Genomic DNA, 17,440 nt, shown 5'->3' on the forward strand with positions numbered 1-17,440 from the left:
CCTCTAAGTAATTAAATTAATATAAATAGAGTACTATATATATTAAAAAAAAGAAAATAGGTAGTATTATATAGGTTGAGGCCGTGGGCGGCCTAGTGGAAGATAGTCATTTAGGAGTATAGGACTGAAAAATGCAATATAATGAGGGTATTCGTCTAGCGAGGGCATATAGCACTAAAGGTTCACTAGATATCCATTTTTCGTCTTCCACTATTTTTAACTAATATAATAACTAACTTAAACCCCTATTACTTACCTAACCCGTTGATTCCTATTTCTGCCTAACCTTCGTATAGATAAGATAAGGATATATCTTATTATTACGTAATCATAGCCTTGCCTAGTTTCTTCAAATTTCTTACCTGATAGACTAGGCATAATGTGAGCGGGGTAAGCTAAAGATATAAAACGCTTCCTCGATTTGCCTCGTTTACTACTTTTCACACTAAAGCAGAGCTTCCCTCCTCCCAAAGTGTGCACTGTGTACTACGCTACTAAGGGCCTGATCGGTATACGTTTACAAACGCAAACGTCTATAGAATCGGTACAATAGATGCTAAGGCACTAGCAGAAGTACTATAGGGATAGGAGATATATCGCGTAAGAGCTTCTACTCGACTAACTAATATCGGGTATAGGATACGTAGTAGCCGCGCCTTATCTATTCGACGAGCTTACGGAATTCAGGCTTCGTAACGCGGAATAGCTCTATATAAAGACGTTATCTAAGCCCTCGAGTAGCTTCTATATAAAATCCCTCGCGCTATCGGGCCCATCGTAATAGCTCTCTTTACCGCCCATTCGCTCATTCTAATTATCGTTCTAGTCGTTTAATAGGTCCTCGAGAAGAATCCTAACAGCCGCTACAATAACAGGGCGCTCGCTATCGTGTTCTTCCATCCCCTTCAATAGTCGTACAGATTCTAACTAAGCTATAGAATCAGAAGATTTAGAGTTACAAAGCCAGGTACGTCGTTTATAGGAATTCAGCTCTATTATCAACAACGCTAAGTATAGGGGGCTTAGTCGCTAAGAGAATATGCCCCTATCTAGTATAGTACCTATTGAATAGGGGGGTGACTCTACACATCTCCAGGAAGTCTCTTAGCCGAGTTATATAGCTAAATCTACTACCCGAAGTAGTATAGTTACTTCTGGAAAATGCGGAACTACTCTTTTTAGCTCCTGTTGACCCACATTCTATAGACGTTTGCATTTGCAAACGTACGCCGATCAGGCCCTAATAAGCTTTACTCTTGCGGCGATCGCGTTGAAGAAGACGTGAACGTCGATGGCTGCGGCGATACGTCATAGCTAAACCACGAGGTCAAAAGAGTGCTGTTCGGTTCGCGAAAGGAGGGTTCGAAATGTGGCAAGCCTAATTGCAGAAATCCCTGAGGCAAGCTAAGGTAGCTAACTACCTTGACTGATCCATAACTTCATTAACACGAAGGCTTTCTGTAGCTCGGATAGCCCGTCGTCAATTATATGGAGATCACACTGAGCTGCTAGAAAGCAACCTGATACATTGTTCTTTATACTTCAACTTGCTTGCTTCTGTTACGATCTCTTCTGCACTGACAAATCGTCTTGTCCAACAACCAAGGATTATGTCTTGTCCAAACACTCCTTCCATAGCTGGATAGATACCTTGACTAAACTTATCGTCCACAAGCGAACCATACTCGTCCATCTCCTCTAGTGTTTCGAAGTGAGCACAACTCTGGCGAAACGGCCAATGTCCCACAACAACGGTGTAGAGGATAGACCCAAGACTGAAAATATCGACATCGGGAGTCGGCGTCCAAGGCAGCCTAGGGTTGAAGAAACCGGCGTCAGGCAGTTGATTACCGATGATCTCAAGATCACGACACGTTGACCCGCCAAAGTCGCAGAGCTGCAAGTCGGAAGATTCCAGTAATGGACCATGTACGAGAAAATTGTCGGGACGCAGATCACTGTGTATGATGCCTCGGCTGTGTATGTACTCGATCGCACGGATAGCTTGATGGAACCAGCGTCTTCTCAGCGCCAGAGATATAGTTGCGTCGTGTTCGTGTAGGACGCGCTGTAGGCTGCCCTGGCTAGCCTCCGCAAACAGCAGCCCCGTTGGAAATTCCGGTCTCCATCCTAGATAGCTTTAACCTCTGTTAGCATCGACATAACCAGGGCATAAGGATGGCATACCCGATGATTAGTGGATGGCGTCCCAATCTTTCCAAGATCAACCGTTCATTTTGAAATTTCCCGGATACGTCCGACTGAGGCTGGATGGTTTGATCTTGCAAGACCCTGACTGGGGCTTTCAGGATGATATTGGGCTGTACTTGGAAGAAGACGGCCGTGGAGCCGCCAAATGAACTGCCAGGAAGCTTCGATAATTGGAAATCGGTGTTTGGGATCAGACCGCGAAATGCCCTAGCAAGAGCTTGATAGGCCCTGTTTGCGAAGTATCGGACCACCTCCCACAATTGAGGAATGATGCCTTGCGAGTAGACCATCGCGTGTGCCCTGGTGGAGGGAGTCGATCGTTTGGGCAGCGCGAACAGGTTGCTGAATTTGCGCGGGCATTCGTTCGAGCGCGCTGACGCACGGACCATCAATGTAGGTACCTCATGTGGGATGGAGGTAGACCCCACAGGGCCCATCAAGCATCTCCGTCGCCATTGATCACGTTGTCCATGAATGAGGTTTAATCAGATGATATGCTGCTTTATATCTTCCTTCTTACGCACATCAGCTCATAAGGCTGACTTAGACCCTAATCCTCCTGATAGTCTTCTGCCGATGCGCATGGTTCTGACTGTTTAGTCGACGGTAGGTCCTTTGGGGTAAAGACCTGAGGGATGGGGTATAGTCGAACCTGGATGTGATGTTAGATTTATTACAAAACCGCTGTCGAACACTTACCTGGTCTATCTTGCTGGGGGGGAATGATGCGTCTCCTAGCATGGTAATGTTAGATTTATTACAAAACCGCTGTCGAATACTTACCTGGTCTATCTTGCTGGGGGGGAATGATGCGTCTCCTAGCATGGTATCATACACCCACGATTTGCCGTTCAGCTCCATGTAGACATACACCCTAACTTGACAGTCTTTATGAAGCTGGTCGGCTTTCCTGATAATCGTGCGGCGTCGCTTTAGAAACTTGGTATATCTGAGCTTCGCATGGTGTCTGCGGGACTCGAGTGGACTGCGAGAGGCTGGCATTGTAGTGGTGCTTGGGGGTCTGTTGCCGGCCGTTGCTCCATTCGCTCTGGAAGTAGTGGGTGGGGGAAAATGAAGGTTAAGTATTATTGGGCATATAGGAAACGGTAAACCGTTAACCGAAGACTGCTCCAGCACAGCACCCGACAGTCACTCATGAGGCACACTAGCACAGCGAGGACACAGCGAGGACACAGTAAGGTAAGGAGAATTGCGATCAACTAGACCTAGGTCTGAAATTCGCCTCAAGATTTACGAGCGCGAAGCGCTTACAACTCGGCCTTTCGTCATCACAGACATCGCCAGGAGAACGACGCTTCCTCGGCCAACGCCGATCCCCTAACCGTGCGAGATCACCGCCTAGCAGACTATCCTAGCTATGACAATCTCGTGCGTGCTATAGCTACTCACGCTAGTCCTTAATAAGAACTAACTTCTGCCCTTCCCGCGAATATTCAGGGCACGCGATTCCCTCCTTAAGGCTCGCGAATTCAGGGACATGGCGTGCAGTGATATGCCTCGAGAAAACATTCCCCGGAAAGAATGAAAGGTTGCATAATAAACATCTAGCTTTAGTCTAAGCTAGGGCGATAGCAGCATCTAGGGGGTTGTTCGCTAGCTTCGAAGGTTTAGTGCTAGTCTTAATATATAGTGCGTGGATCTTATCGTGTGCCGCCTCTATATAATAGCTCCAGCCAGCAGGGCAATCGATCGTCGTCGGCGGCATTCCTAGTCGAGCATATTCGGGGCATTAGAAAGGGCGATTAAAGGTGATCTTGTCGATGTGTTGTTTTATAGTGTGCCGGGTGAGGTTGGGCCGCGTTGAGAAGTCGTTATTCCACAAAAGACACTTGCTGGGCTTCGCGGTTAAGGACGACAAGTCGTCGACCTCTGACGGTGTGTCGACCTTCGAAGGCGCGCCACCCTTTGAAGGTGTGCCGTGAGAAGACGCTTCGGATCCTGGGACCTGTGCAAAGTGTCCAAACAAGTACTAGACTAAGAGGCCGGCGATCGTTACTAGTTTGTTCCGATGATCGTTCTCGCACGTTATCCGGCGGCCAATTATTACCGTAGCATCCGAGCTAGCCAGGTAATATCTTTTTCTAGACTGCTCGTTACGCTTCGTAGGCTAATATATTATCGGAAGCCCGAGAGCTATATAGCGGTCGCGTTAGTCGAAGAACTCCTACCGGGCCCTTTCCACCTCTTATACCGATAGCTGATCCCGGATTAATTATATCTTTCTAGTTAAGCTTTTCACCTATAGCTTATCTACTAATAAAGTCTCCTAAAGGAGTCGACGTTGTTCTCGGAGTTCTATAATATCGCGTCGATTATCCTAAGAATTAATAGCCTCCTATAAAGGGTATATAGGGGCCCTTTCGTCCCGCGAAAGGGTAGCTCGGCCTAAGAGAGCGAAAAGTTCATCTTATACCTCATTAACTGCCTTAAACGCTTTATAGGCAAGGTTCACGCTAATATAGGGCGGTTAATAGCTATATTCGTAAACGTCCGTCTTATACGAGAGGATATAATTACGGAGAGCGCTGCTTAGTACGTCTAGGTTAAATACCGTTAATAAATATTCTAATTAAGAGCTTAGATAGATAAACCGGTAAATCGTGTACCTGTACCTATACGCAGCGATCTAGGCCATATTAGGTCTCGGTAGCTAGCGATAAGAACTAGCCGGTTCTAGAGGTCCTAAAACCGGTAGTATTTAATAGGAATAATAGGCTTATCTAGTATCTCCTTCTTCTAGCGAAGGGGTACGTATTCCGTCTATTAAAGGGCCGGCCGAGATAGTAGCTCCTTATAGGAGCCGAAAGATAGGTCGAAGGCATCATCGGCCAGGGCTCGCGCTATAAGCAGGGACATAAGGTTAAGCTAGGGGCATAGAATGATTAGGATAGTCTAGGAAATCCTACACGAGGGATATTAGCAATAGAGGGTAGAGAGATAGTAGTGTTACGACCTGGCAGCTTCCGAAGGGGGAACACTGTCAGAGGGTTGGGGTTGCTGTTTGCAGAAGCTTAGGTTGTGACTCTGAGACGATGTGGTGTCGTAAGGCGTTGCGCACTCGTTACAATGAATACAAGGTAAGACTTAGATTGATCACTGTCGTGAGAAAGAATGTATCTACAAGTCCAGAATGTCCGTCCTTATATACCTGCCATCCTGTCCTTGTTGTGTTAGGTGGTGAGCTCATGTTGGATGGCTCACTGGTTAGTTGTTGGTGATCCATGATGTTAGGATCACGGTGTGTTATCCCGTGAGCCATTCCCTGGCTCACTGCGGCGTCCTTGGTGAGCCCGACGACTCACCCTTTATGTCTGAGTGAGCCATCACGTGATTTGCCAGGTGGGCCCGATTCTTATCTTATCGCGCTCCCTGATCGCGGGGTCGTCGATTCGCGGCCGCCCTGCTTCCTTGGTTGTTACACCACAATAGCTCGTCCTCAGCTCTACACCCGAATCGATTGAGTATTATTTAGTGGAAAACTCTACCTTAAACCACTCCTTTACGATAAACGTTATTCCTACTAGAACGGCCCGACTACTCGACGATATTAAGCTATAATAGCTCGTCCTCAGCTCTATACCCGTTAGCTCTATACCCGAATCGACCGCCTAGTCGGCGAATCGAACCTCCGCTCCTAGCAATTCAATATCATCAATCTACTAGAACGAGAACGCTATCTTCAATTCCTTTATTCGTTAATCCGGGAGATTGCATTTTTAGAGTGCCAGGAATGGGAAAGAGGCCTATTACGAGGTGCCCACGGGGACTCTGGCAGACCTGACAGCTGCTACGCCTTGGATGGTGCCTGTGGGGGGGTGTTGGTGGTATTCGCCTGGGGCTTGGTCACCTGATGCCAGGTGGCCTGTGCCCTGGCACCTCCCATAGCTTAGTTCCAGGCACCCTCCTGCCCTAGAGAATAGCTTCCCAATACAATACCTTTCCCTTAGACCTCCAATATTAATTAGCTATATATCTTATTGAGACCTAGAGATACCTAGGTCCTATTACCTGTTTAGGCTTATGTTCTCTTAGGTAGTAGAGTTATAGGTTTTAGGCGGGTTTGGGTTCTTATACTAAGTCTCTAGGTACCTAATGGGTTAAAATCTTTAGATATTTCTAAGCCTAAGCTTATTTTCATTCCGTTGGAATGAACCATTCGAAGAGCAAGAGCTAAGAATCTAAGTTCCATATGTGTTGCACAAGTAGCTGTATTAGAAGATACCATCGAGCACACTACTATTATGCCGGATGCCATTCCTTCAACCTCTTTCCGATATCCCCAACCTTCCTGGCCGCCACCAAATATGATTTCAGTCCGTCCATCACTTCCAAGCGTGGAAGGCACGGCCGCATCAAACACTTGCTAGCAAGGAAATGGAAACTCGGCTTGATGCGCAGAATCCCCCTGGAACTCTATGATTTAATAGCGGCGTATCTTGTTCGGGAACTTTCTACCGTCGTATATCAAAAGCTTGCCTGAGATGTTCGCCCGTCTGACTTAGTCGTCAACCTTTCTCCAAATGTTTATGCGACATGCATGAAACTCGAGGGGGCCGTGTACCTTTAAACCTTGAGCAATGCTCCGCAAGCATGAGAGGGAATGAGAGTCTTCGATGCTGGACAAGGCCATCCCATTCAAAACATCTACGTCGGATATGCACCTTGGCCAGCGCTGCAATTCAAACAATCAAATCAATTCTTAGGGTCTGATTTATTGATTTAGTCTATCGGAAAGGTCGGATTTACTGAATAAAATTGATTTATAAGATATCTAGATATCGAAATATTAGTTAATAAAATAAAGCATTTATAGGATTACTAAGTAATTATAAAGGGAGTATAAGCTTTAGAGCTTTAGAGTAATTGTAAGCGTTTAAGATAGTTTTTAGGGATTAGCGATTTTATACTCTAAACTCTCAGGGGATAACTTAGTAGCCTTAGCTATAATCCCTTAAAGTAAGAAGATTACTTAATAGATTACGTACCTACTATATATAGAAATAGCTATAGCTCTAGTATAGCTAGTAATAGAGTCGGGTCTTAGAGACTAGGTAGGCATTATAATAGAAATATACGATAGAAGCTTTATAGCTCTTCTATAGGTATAAGATATATGAATTATAACTATCTAGGTAGGTGGGCTGCGTAGGCTTATATAGATCCTAGTGGGCAGGGGCCTATATGTCAGGCTATATGCCCAAGGCAGTTAGGCCTTAGGCCAGCCCTTTGGCCAGGCCATAGGCAGGGCCATAGGCCTCAGGCAGGGCCACAGTCCAGGCCACGTGCCAGGCCATAGGCGGCCTGAAGGCACGGCCACACTGCAGGCCTTCCATTCCATTCATATCACTAGAGCCGGGATAATCTATTATTCCGAGCCAATTAATCAAATCAATTCAGGTACTACGACTTAGCTGATTGGTCCGTTAAATCGGAGTAATCTGATTGGTTGAGTAATTGAATTTGGCCCACAGAATTGCTCTAATTGCAGCGCTGACCTTGGCATCCGAAGCATTTGCTTTGTGTTACCCGGTCACGACGTGGTACAGTCCCTAAACAATTGCTCCGCAGTATGGTGGACAGGACTCACTCGAAAAGATGGCATTCTAAGTATTATGACAAGGTCGGATGTGAGTATGACACGGTCCATCTTTGCGACGGTATAAGTTCCAACAAGCACATCGCGGACGGGCTTGGAAGTCAGAGCACTCATGGACGCTACAGACTCCCTTTCTGCAAGGAACAACATAGTTCTCAAGCCAGGATGGCCGACACCTGGACCGGACTACAGGTTGATCGACCCGGATACATGCGACTGGGCTATGAGAACGCCCGAAAGACTGCGGATGAGCTCGTTCAATTGCAATAAGCCCACGACACATGGCTACACCGTCGCCATCAATGGGCTGCACACAGCGAAGTTATACGCCCATCACTCTGGCGCCAGCGGGAGCGACTATGGAGATGCGGATACTATCTCTAGCCATACGCTGTGGATGTACATGCCTGTCGAACAGGGCGAGTGCCTCAAGGAGATTTGGGCTATCAAAACTTCCGCCTCTGGAACAGTAGCATTGATGGTGAGGCAGGGAGCCATATTATACACCGAGTAACCTGGTCTAACGACGCTCATTTAGTTCCTCACCAGCCACGAACGAGGCTTCATCTTCGGGGTGTATTATTTTACATCCCGGCATCAACTTCAGTCTCACTGCACTTACGCAACAACAAATGGCTCTGAGCTGCTGGTTGTTCGAGAATCGCATTCATGGCGGACTTTCGAAGCCGTTCTGTCGCTATCGAGTTTATTGCGATCCGACTTTGAAGTCTTCTTCGATAAAGACATTGGTCCGGTGACCGGTGACTTGCTCCTGTGGAGTCATCCCTGATGTGCTGATAAGCGTGGTGTGGAGGACGTAGTCTGGGGGAAGAGCCTGACCCGTCGGCTGGTGTCGCTAGAGATCTGAACCGGCAGTCTGGCGCGTGACACCGGGTAGCATCGGCGGCCAAGCAAAACACTTGGACTTTTATGAATTTTTGATGATCTATTCATCACGGGCCCTGTCGGCCTCCTGGCGCTATCGGTCTTGTTCAGACGTGGGCTCGGGGTTGGATCTTGAGTCACGCCCACTCATGTGTTGGGTCACGTAGTAGAATCCAGTTCTTAGCTTAGTGGCTTGTGATTCTGATACTCCCCATCTTTGCATTTGAGAACCTCAATTCAAGAACCCCAACAAAAGTCGACTGCATCGTGTCGTCCACTATTATGTTCTCGGCGCGGCGTCGCATCTCGACAGTCATGAGGTCCCGACACGAGGCATCGAACGAGGCCCCGCTATCTGGCAGTGGGAGGCCAGATGCATCCCGGGATGCAGCTCACAGGGATGAGTCTCAAGTTCATCCCCCCCAATTCGGAGAAACCTCGGGGGGGGTAATGGCATGCACAATTCAATGTGCACGGGCCCTATGCAGTATATACAGTATATCTTGAAAAGTTAATATTCTAAGAAATAATAGATTTTAAATAGATTTTAATTATATATATATAGCATATACTTAGCATATACTCAGTATATGCTTAGTATATACCCTAGAGAGCTAGATTCCTAAGGTAGATTAAGTATATACTTAGTATATATTGAGCATATGCTCTAGAGAGCTAGATTCCTAAGGTAAGTTAGGCATATGCTTAGTATATGCTTAGTATATACTATAGAGAGCTAGCTTTCTAAGGTAAATAAGGTAAATACCTAATATATACCTAGGATATATCTTAGAGAGCTAGATCCTTAAAATATATATACTTTTAGAATTAAGTCTTTAAGGTAAATAGGTTAAGTATATACCTAAGTTACCTTAGGAAGCTAGCTCTCTAGGGTATATACTAAGTATATACTAAGTATATACCTAACTTACCTTAGGAATCTAGCTCTCTAGGGCATATGCTAAGCATATACTAAGCATATACCTAACTTACCTTAAGAATCTAGCTCTCTAGGGTATATACTAAGCATATGCTAAGCATATGCCTAACTTACCTTAGGAATCTAGCTCTCTAGGGCATATGCTAAGCATATACTAAGTATATACTAAGCATATACCTTATATATAATTAAAATCTATTTAAAATCTATTATTTCTTTAATATATACTTTTTGACTCTAAAACATAGGCATAGTATATAATTATATTTGCACTGTGGAGTTATGAAATTGCTCTAAAATTATGCTAACTACCCCCCCCCCCCCCCCCGAGGTTTCTCCGAATTGGGGGGGGTGAACTTGAGTCTCACCCCTGTCAGCTGTAAACTCGATGCATCCTCTGCTGGGAGTGGAGCTGGGTGGGTCACATGTACAGTCCCTGGACAGTAGAACAGGGGAGTTGCCAAGGACCCAAAGGATGTAGCCAAGACGGCAAGCAGGCTGGACGGGCGATCGGGGGCCGGATCCACGGTATTCAGTCGTCTTAGCATCCGATGCTTCCTTCACCGGATGGCGATTCTTCGTTGAGCAAACGAATTCCGCTTCACGCTTCGCGCTCGTCAGAGGACGACGAACTCATGGAACAGGAGGAAGGTAACAATAAGCTCAAGAATACAGTAAGAGCTAGCGCCATCAGTGTGGCACTCAATTTCGGGGCAGCCAAACCTTATAACGCGCCGTCTGACTCGCCTGAGAGGACGCCACCAGCAAAGCCGTTGGTCCTTGTGCCTGTTTTGCTGTTCGGGTTCCGCCACGAGCTTTCAATCAAGGTTTGGGATCTCCTCACTGGCGTCTACCTTGCTTTCACTGCAGTCGCTGCACTGCACGCTTTGTCTGGTCCGTCCGACGAAGACCTCAGGCGAGATATCCAATCGTCGACGGCGAGACCGATCCTTCGTGAGAATCAGCATCGTGCCAGTTCATCTGAAAAAGAAGAAAAACGTCTCGGCAACACGGCACTGGACTTTGCCCCTCACAAATGGCCGGCGCCCCGGCTCGTTCTTCTCGAGCTTCCACATTGATTCTAGCTCCCCCCTCTCCGCAATGATGGCACTCTGTCGATCGGGCAAGCTGTAAGCCCCGGCCTGGTTCGTAATCAGCCGTCAGGCCTATATCGTATCGCTGGTTGGCGGACAGAGGTTCAATGGGCTGCAAATGACCCTGATGGGCCTAAGCAGGGGCCTAGCAGGGGGCACCAGTCATCGTCATGCCAAGCCTTTACTGTCCTTCCCGTTACGGCAGCCACCCGCACACCGGCTTGGTGGGTGAACCGCACTACACATGGGGCCGTTGCTCAGTGGTGGCTATCACGCAATGGTGAACACAACGGGCGAGCTTTGTGCTGAGCACCTCGGTCGGGGTATCGTTCTGAGCACCAGAGAACCGCCGAGCCAGCCCAAGTCAGCGAACACGGCGATCCAGACCACCCCCCCCCCCCCCCTTCCGAGGCAACCCGGTGGGATTGGGTTCCATCGAAGGCAGGTAGAACTGGATACCATGGGAATCCTCCGTGTGGGTGGCGCCTGCCGGTTCGCGGGCGTGCTGTTCCCAGCCGGCGCTTGCCCCTCCCTGGTTGCCAGTCGCATTGGTGCCTGCCATGGCCATTGTTGTTACCTATCGAGCTGTCTAGCTACCTACCTACCCTACCTAAGGTAGGTAGGTAGGCAGGCAGGTGCAGGGAGGGGCGTTCGGGGGCAATTGCGACAGGAGCAGCAGGGGCATCACTTGCCTGAACAGAACATAAATACAACATTCGCACTCCCACCTTTATGGACGGCCTCTCTTGCTCTCCTCCTCCAGCCCCAAGCCATTGCCCGATCCCAGGCCATTGGATTCCCTTTCCCTGCCTTGCCACGTCGCCCGACACCTCCCGCTCGCTCCTCTGGTCATCCACTACAAGCTATGCGCTTCAACACCCTCGCCGGTGCGGCTCTGGCCGCCACCTCGGCCGTCATGGCCAAGGAGTTGCCCAAGAACGAGGAGCTGGCCGCCGAGCTCTACGACTCGGGCGTCATCCACGAGCAGATGATGGCCAGAAAGATGGCCCACTGGACCGCCGAGTTTGAGGCCGGTCTGCTGCAGTCTTCCAAGTGGCCCCGCCTCAATTACACCAAGTGTGTCAACGGCTACGCCGAGGCTATCAAGGGTGACCCTCTGCACAAGTTCAAGTGCAAGAACGTAAGTTCCTTATCTTCCAATCGGTTCCGCTGTTCACGCGTGCTGATAATGGCAGATCGACCTGTACGACTTCATCAACCACAGCGAGCTTGGATCACCCAACTCGGACGCCTCTTTCCGTACCGGCTCCTCCGCCTGGGGTTGGACCGACCCCGAGTCCGGCCGTGAATTCGTCACGAGCGGCATGTACGACGGCGCTGCCTTCCTCGAGGTTCTCCCCGAGGGCCGTCTCCTACACCTCGGCTTCCTGCCGTCATATGCCCCCACCGGCCCCCGATCTCTGTGGAAGGAGATTCGCTCGTACAAGAACTACATGCTCATCGGATCCGAGCTGGAGGGTCACGGTATCCAGATCTTTGACATGCGCAAGGTAAGCTCCTAGCTTGATACACTCTCTGCGGCAGTATCGTACTAATAGACGCAGCTCCTCACCATCAAGGCCTCTGACGCCCCCGTGCGCTTCTCCAACGACAAGGATCTCACGGGTCACTTCGCCGACCTCCCCGTGGGCCGCAGCCACAACGTCGTGATCAACGAAGAGGCGAACTACGGTGTCGCCGTCGGTGCCGCGCCCCGCAACGGTACCTGTCAGGCCGGTCTCATCTTCTTCGACCTTACCGACCCGTCCAAGCCCACGAGGCTTGGTTGCAACGGCGAGGACGGCTACGTCCACGACGCCCACTGCCTCATCTACCGTGGTCCCCACAAGAAGTACGAGGGGCGCGACATCTGCTACGGCTACAACGAGGACACCCTCACCATCTACGACGTCACCGACAAGGCAAACTCCAAGATCATCTCCATTACCTCGTACGAGGGCGCTACCTACACCCACCAGGGTTGGGTTCTGGATGTGAACAACCAGGAGTACCTGTTCCTTGACGACGAGATTGACGAGGTACCTTTATTTCACTCTTTCTACTCAAGAATTCGTGCTAACTCTTTTACAGGAGGAGAGTGCTGGCCCCGCTGCTGACGGCTACCCTGTCACTTACATCTTCGACATCCGCGATCTCGAGCACCCCAAGCAGACCGGCCTGTACAAGGCTGCTGTCCGCGGCATCGACCACAACCAGTATATCCGCGACGGCCTGAACTTCCAGTCCAACTATGGTGCCGGCGTCCGCGTCTACGATGTCAGCTCCGTGCCTGAGGACCCCACCGGTGACTCGGTCTGCGAGGTTGCTTTCCTCGACATCTACCCTGAGGACGACAACGAGCCCGGCGGTGGTATCGTTCAATATTCGGGTACCTGGGCCTCGTACGCGCAATTCGACTCGGGCTACATCTTCATCAACACAATCGAGCGCGGCGCCTTCCTCGCCAAGCTGACCAAGCGCGAGAGGTGCAAGCCCAAGAGCTGCAACGCCGACAACTGTCTCCGTGCCCTCCGCTCTAGCTCGGTCAAGGGCCGTCTCGAGGAGAGCCAGGAGTTCTGCGCCGGCTTCCTCGATGGCTGGAATGCCCAGGTCACTGCTGTTCCTGAGTACGCCCAGAAGGCGTGCCCTACCAACGTCATCTCGCGTGTCAGCTCGGCGTGCTCGTGCCTGCCCACCGCGGCCCCCACGACGGCTTAGACAGTTGAAGTGGCAACTGACACTTCTACTTTGGTGTCCTGGGATAAGTATTCTAAACTGATTAGCGGACCTGGTGATACTGCCGGCGTTTCGTCCATCATGTCCCTTCCGACCGCCGAGTGCGAGGCCCTTTGAAGTGCTTTGTGGGAAATATGAAAATGAACGTTGGATGTCGCCCATGATACAACGCCTTGGATTGTCATGGCAATTTATGGCTAACCCATTCTGTCGATAGTGTAATGAATAATGAATACGATATGTCAAGGACGCCAAGCATGTAGTTGTATGCAGCTCACCCAATGAAGCTTCCAACCACGCTGGGCATCAGATAGCATGAATTCGAAGAGAAGTCGAAGAAAGGATGTCCTCGTCCCCAGCACCGAACGGAGACTTGAGGAGCTCATTTTCAGATGCTTTCCTGTCAGGCAACTCCCCAGAATCAGGGACAAACCCCGAAAGCCTACGCCATGCAGGGTTCTCGTAAGAATGCAACCTAAGGCCGCCCTTCGACCACCAGAGCTCATCCTGCTGCAGGACGGCACGGCGTCAATCCCGCCAGCTTTCTGCACCCCTCCTCCGCCAAGACGCGGCATGTCGCCGCCATTGGGCCGCTCCCCTGGCGGGCCACACCCCGCCGAGGCTGAGATGCGTCAGGCCATATTAATCACGGCCTCCTGGCGCAGGACGGGGCAGACTACTTTTCCTCGTATTCCACCGTTCTTGCTGCTTCGGATGAGGGGTAATACTGCGGTTGAAGATGATTACGGGAGGTGTAAAGCTTGGAATCAGGAGGTTTATGCAGTAGTTTGCTGACAATAGCCGAATCCTTGCAGGACCAGCGCGGGCTGAAGTGTTTTCATGTGAGGCAGATTCAGCACCATGGGCATGTCGGCGAGGCGAAACAGAGATGTAAGAACTGGGGATGTCCCTCTCAGTCGCTCTCAGGACTGTCCCATAAAATTCTTCGGTCAAAGTCTTCTCCCGATCCCAACGCTTTCGCAACCAGACCATTGGTGAACATTGTCATCTGCTTCCATATCTCCAATGTTGTCCCTCCTCCTCTTCGCCGTTGCGGTGGCCGCGCAGTGCACGCTACCAAACACGCCCCTCTCCTCAACCATCACCGAGCCCTTTGGTATCCAGGTCCAGAACCCGGCGTTTCCCGAAATCCACAACCGCTACCTCTACCTTTGGGAGGCCGGCGGCGGCGACAAACACCTCTACCTCAACCCCGCCGGCGTTCCCGCGACGACGCTGACCCTCGACGCCGGCGTTCTCGAACTGGGGCCTCTCTTCGCCGTCATCAATGGCGAGGTGCGTTCCTGACTCGTCCCGCTTGGCGCCTTGCTCTAACAAACCCAGTACACGGCCTGGGACAACACGACCAAACTCTTCACCACGCAGCGCGGCGACCCTCGCGCCATCTTCGCGCCCACCCACGCCTGCAACCCCGACACGGCCGCCCCGCAGATCGAGCTCGCCTTCACGGGCCGCCAGACGTCCCCATCAGGCGGCCACATCTGCGTCCGCCTCGCATCGGGCAACAGGCACGAGTTCCGCTACTCGCCGCCGCAGAACCCGGCCCACGACCCCTCCCGTCCCTGCATCCCCGTCGTCCTGGCACTCACGCGTGACGTGCCGCCCGCGCCGACGGCAATCACAACAACGACGACAACTGCCGGTCCCCCGGTCGTCCCGTCCGCCACGGCGGCGCCGGCTCCCTTCCGGGACGTGACGGCCCTGGGCTGGCGGTTCGTCGGGTGCGCGCCCGAAGAGGGCCCCGCGGGCGACGGTCTCGGACGGACGCTCGGCGGGGCGCTGCAGGCGGATGACGGGCTGACGAACGAGGTCTGCGTTGCCTTCTGCCGGGGCCGCGGGTTCCGGTTTGCAGGCTCCGAGTACCGCCGTGAGTGCTGGTGCGGGAACACGCTGGCCGAGACGAGGGTGCCTGGGACGACGGTCGCGAGCCTGGCCGGGTGTCGGCTTTCGTGCGCGGGAGACGGGGCGCAGATTTGCGGAGGACGGGGCTGGATGAGTTTGTATGAGGCTTGTGTGGAGGGGGCGTGTGTGAATGCTGAGTTTGGGTCGTGAGGCTTTGGCGGCCTGGGTTTGGTTTTGAGGGAGTATGTGCCATGCTCCACGGCGTCAGATGCCGTGGAGGGTAGATAGTATAGTACCTTCCCCCATTTCACTGCTCCCTTCTTTTCGTTCCATCCGCTGATGCAGTTTGTTCGCCTCGTGATGTTTCTTAACGCTCATCGAAAGGAATCAATTTGTTGAGGGAGGTGCTGCCGTCATGATGAATTGTGGATTTGATATCCTTGTTCTGAGCAAAATGTCTCATTGTCAGAGCGTGAGGGTGAGCAGAGTGAAGAGGTCTTTCGCAGTCAGTTGATAGGTATGAGGAATACATCCGATTTTTGGCCCTCTTCAGCTCTCATATATTTCCTCTTGTATCCCAACCTGTGGCCCCGCAAGTGCCTCCTGACACTCAACCCCGTCATTACAGCTCGCCATAGCTGAAGATCTGGAGCAAACAACGCAAATTAGCAACCTCAAGGAATCACCGCTATTTTAGTCCATGCGCCATAAATCTCAAGCAGGTAATAGAGGCATGGTGTATAGTAAGCCCTTGTTGCGTGTCAACACGGGGAGTTTCAAAGTCAGCCGTCCGGGGGCTATAGAATGATCCGCTGAGGCCAATGCGATTCCAGATATACGTAATGCTCACGTATACATTCCCAGCACACGCTCCCTTGCACGTCATCCAGTATCAGTGCTGTGTGCCCATTATCCTGTTGGATCAAGATGGAAACTGCGGCGAGACGAGCCACCCAGCTGCGCTTCGTCTGCAGTACACCAATGCAAGGTGGTGGGTAGAGGAATTTATTCCAGGACTTGATTGATAGGGTACTCTGACTTTGGAATGACGCATTGAAATTCCTTGCGCGACCGCAGGGGAACGAGATTGTGTCCGGACGATCGGTCTCCGTGCCCAAGACATCGATATCGGCGACCCACGCGCCCTGGTGCTGGACGGAAACAATCAATTCGGGCAGAAAGATTTCCTGGTCGATTATTCCAGTACACTCCCAATCTAGTGGATTCTTCCACGTGGTCAAGGATAGGTGCAGAGATGTTCCTTCAAACGTGCTGACCTCCGCTCCATCATGTTCAAAGTGCGCCACATTGGATGCATCAAAGCCTAGCGGCCATATCCGAGGTACCCTGGGGATTTTCTGCAGCCATCCCAAACGCTGCCAGACGCCTTGTTAACCGTAGTGCGGCGAGCATTTGACATTATTTTCTATGTCGTACTTCCGCTGAAGCTCACGTAACCGGCTGGACTACGACGCTTCAGCGGTGTCCACGTCGGAGAGGGACATCGCCTCATGATGACACCATCATCTGTTAGTGACTCGTGGGTTTGGGTATGTCGGTATATTGCCATTTGCATGGTCAATACTGAATGGCGGCCGACTGCTAGGCCCCTCGAGGTCGTGAATCTCTCGGATCTGCTTGTTGACACTATGCGCAACCGGCATTCCCGCATCGCTGACCGTTACAGAGTCGCCCCGGGTGAAGAAGACGCTAATGACCGGGAGATCATTCTAGCCTTCCAAATGCGCCGCATCGGGGTCGTATGCAACATTGAATATGTCGAAGACAATGTGAGTTCTAATGCCCCATCTTTCTTTTGCAATATATAGAAAGTCCGTCGAGCGATCCGGTGAAAGCTGTATCTCTTCTTTCAGAAGACCCAGCGTGATGTTGATCAGTTTTTCAGGTTGGCCCCATGCTTCCGCCAGGTATGAACTTTTGCTCCCAACGCTGATGAGGACTCTCTTCGGTGGACTATTTGTTGCCATCGCTGCGGAGCCGTTGGTGGGTCACCATTCAACGATGAAAGCTTGCGTCAGATGCGATGATGGAAGGAGCCGTGTTTAATAATGGGCAATGGTAGGGAGGAGGTCG

The 17,440-nt window shown here is 50.9% G+C and overlaps 5 protein-coding genes across 5 annotated transcripts; 3 read left to right on the plus strand and 2 right to left on the minus strand.

Moving 5' to 3' along the window:
- Positions 1-1,442: 1,442 nt before the first annotated feature.
- VDAG_07389 (uncharacterized protein) lies at positions 1,443-2,520 on the minus strand. The gene is made up of 2 exons (XM_009656294.1): positions 2,188-2,520; positions 1,443-2,138 (listed from the first exon to the last, which is right to left on the minus strand). Exons 1-2 carry the CDS (start codon positions 2,499-2,501, stop codon positions 1,496-1,498), a joined length of 957 nt encoding a protein of 318 aa, XP_009654589.1. The 5' UTR covers positions 2,502-2,520; the 3' UTR covers positions 1,443-1,495.
- A 241-nt stretch (positions 2,521-2,761) lies between these two features.
- VDAG_07390 (uncharacterized protein) lies at positions 2,762-3,213 on the minus strand (the record flags this gene model as incomplete). Its single annotated transcript, XM_009656295.1, has 2 exons — positions 2,762-2,863; positions 2,995-3,213. 2 exons carry the CDS (start codon positions 3,211-3,213, stop codon positions 2,762-2,764), a joined length of 321 nt encoding a protein of 106 aa, XP_009654590.1.
- Positions 3,214-7,774: 4,561 nt separating this feature from the next.
- On the plus strand, positions 7,775-8,965 carry VDAG_07391 (uncharacterized protein). The gene is made up of 3 exons (XM_009656296.1): positions 7,775-7,859; positions 7,954-8,309; positions 8,367-8,965. Exons 1-3 carry the CDS (start codon positions 7,802-7,804, stop codon positions 8,616-8,618), a joined length of 666 nt encoding a protein of 221 aa, XP_009654591.1. The 5' UTR covers positions 7,775-7,801; the 3' UTR covers positions 8,619-8,965.
- A 2,647-nt stretch (positions 8,966-11,612) lies between these two features.
- Positions 11,613-13,465, plus strand: VDAG_07392 (uncharacterized protein; the record flags this gene model as incomplete). Its single annotated transcript, XM_009656297.1, has 3 exons — positions 11,613-11,888; positions 12,313-12,786; positions 12,839-13,465. 3 exons carry the CDS (start codon positions 11,613-11,615, stop codon positions 13,463-13,465), a joined length of 1,377 nt encoding a protein of 458 aa, XP_009654592.1.
- Positions 13,466-14,509: 1,044 nt separating this feature from the next.
- On the plus strand, positions 14,510-15,556 carry VDAG_07393 (uncharacterized protein; the record flags this gene model as incomplete). The annotated part of the gene is made up of 2 exons (XM_009656298.1): positions 14,510-14,779; positions 14,870-15,556. 2 exons carry the CDS (start codon positions 14,510-14,512, stop codon positions 15,554-15,556), a joined length of 957 nt encoding a protein of 318 aa, XP_009654593.1.
- Between the last annotated feature and the right edge of the window lie 1,884 nt (positions 15,557-17,440).

This window comes from Verticillium dahliae, genomic scaffold (assembly GCF_000150675.1).
Source record: "Verticillium dahliae VdLs.17 supercont1.16 genomic scaffold, whole genome shotgun sequence".
Classification (NCBI taxonomy): Eukaryota; Fungi; Ascomycota; class Sordariomycetes; order Glomerellales; family Plectosphaerellaceae; genus Verticillium; species Verticillium dahliae.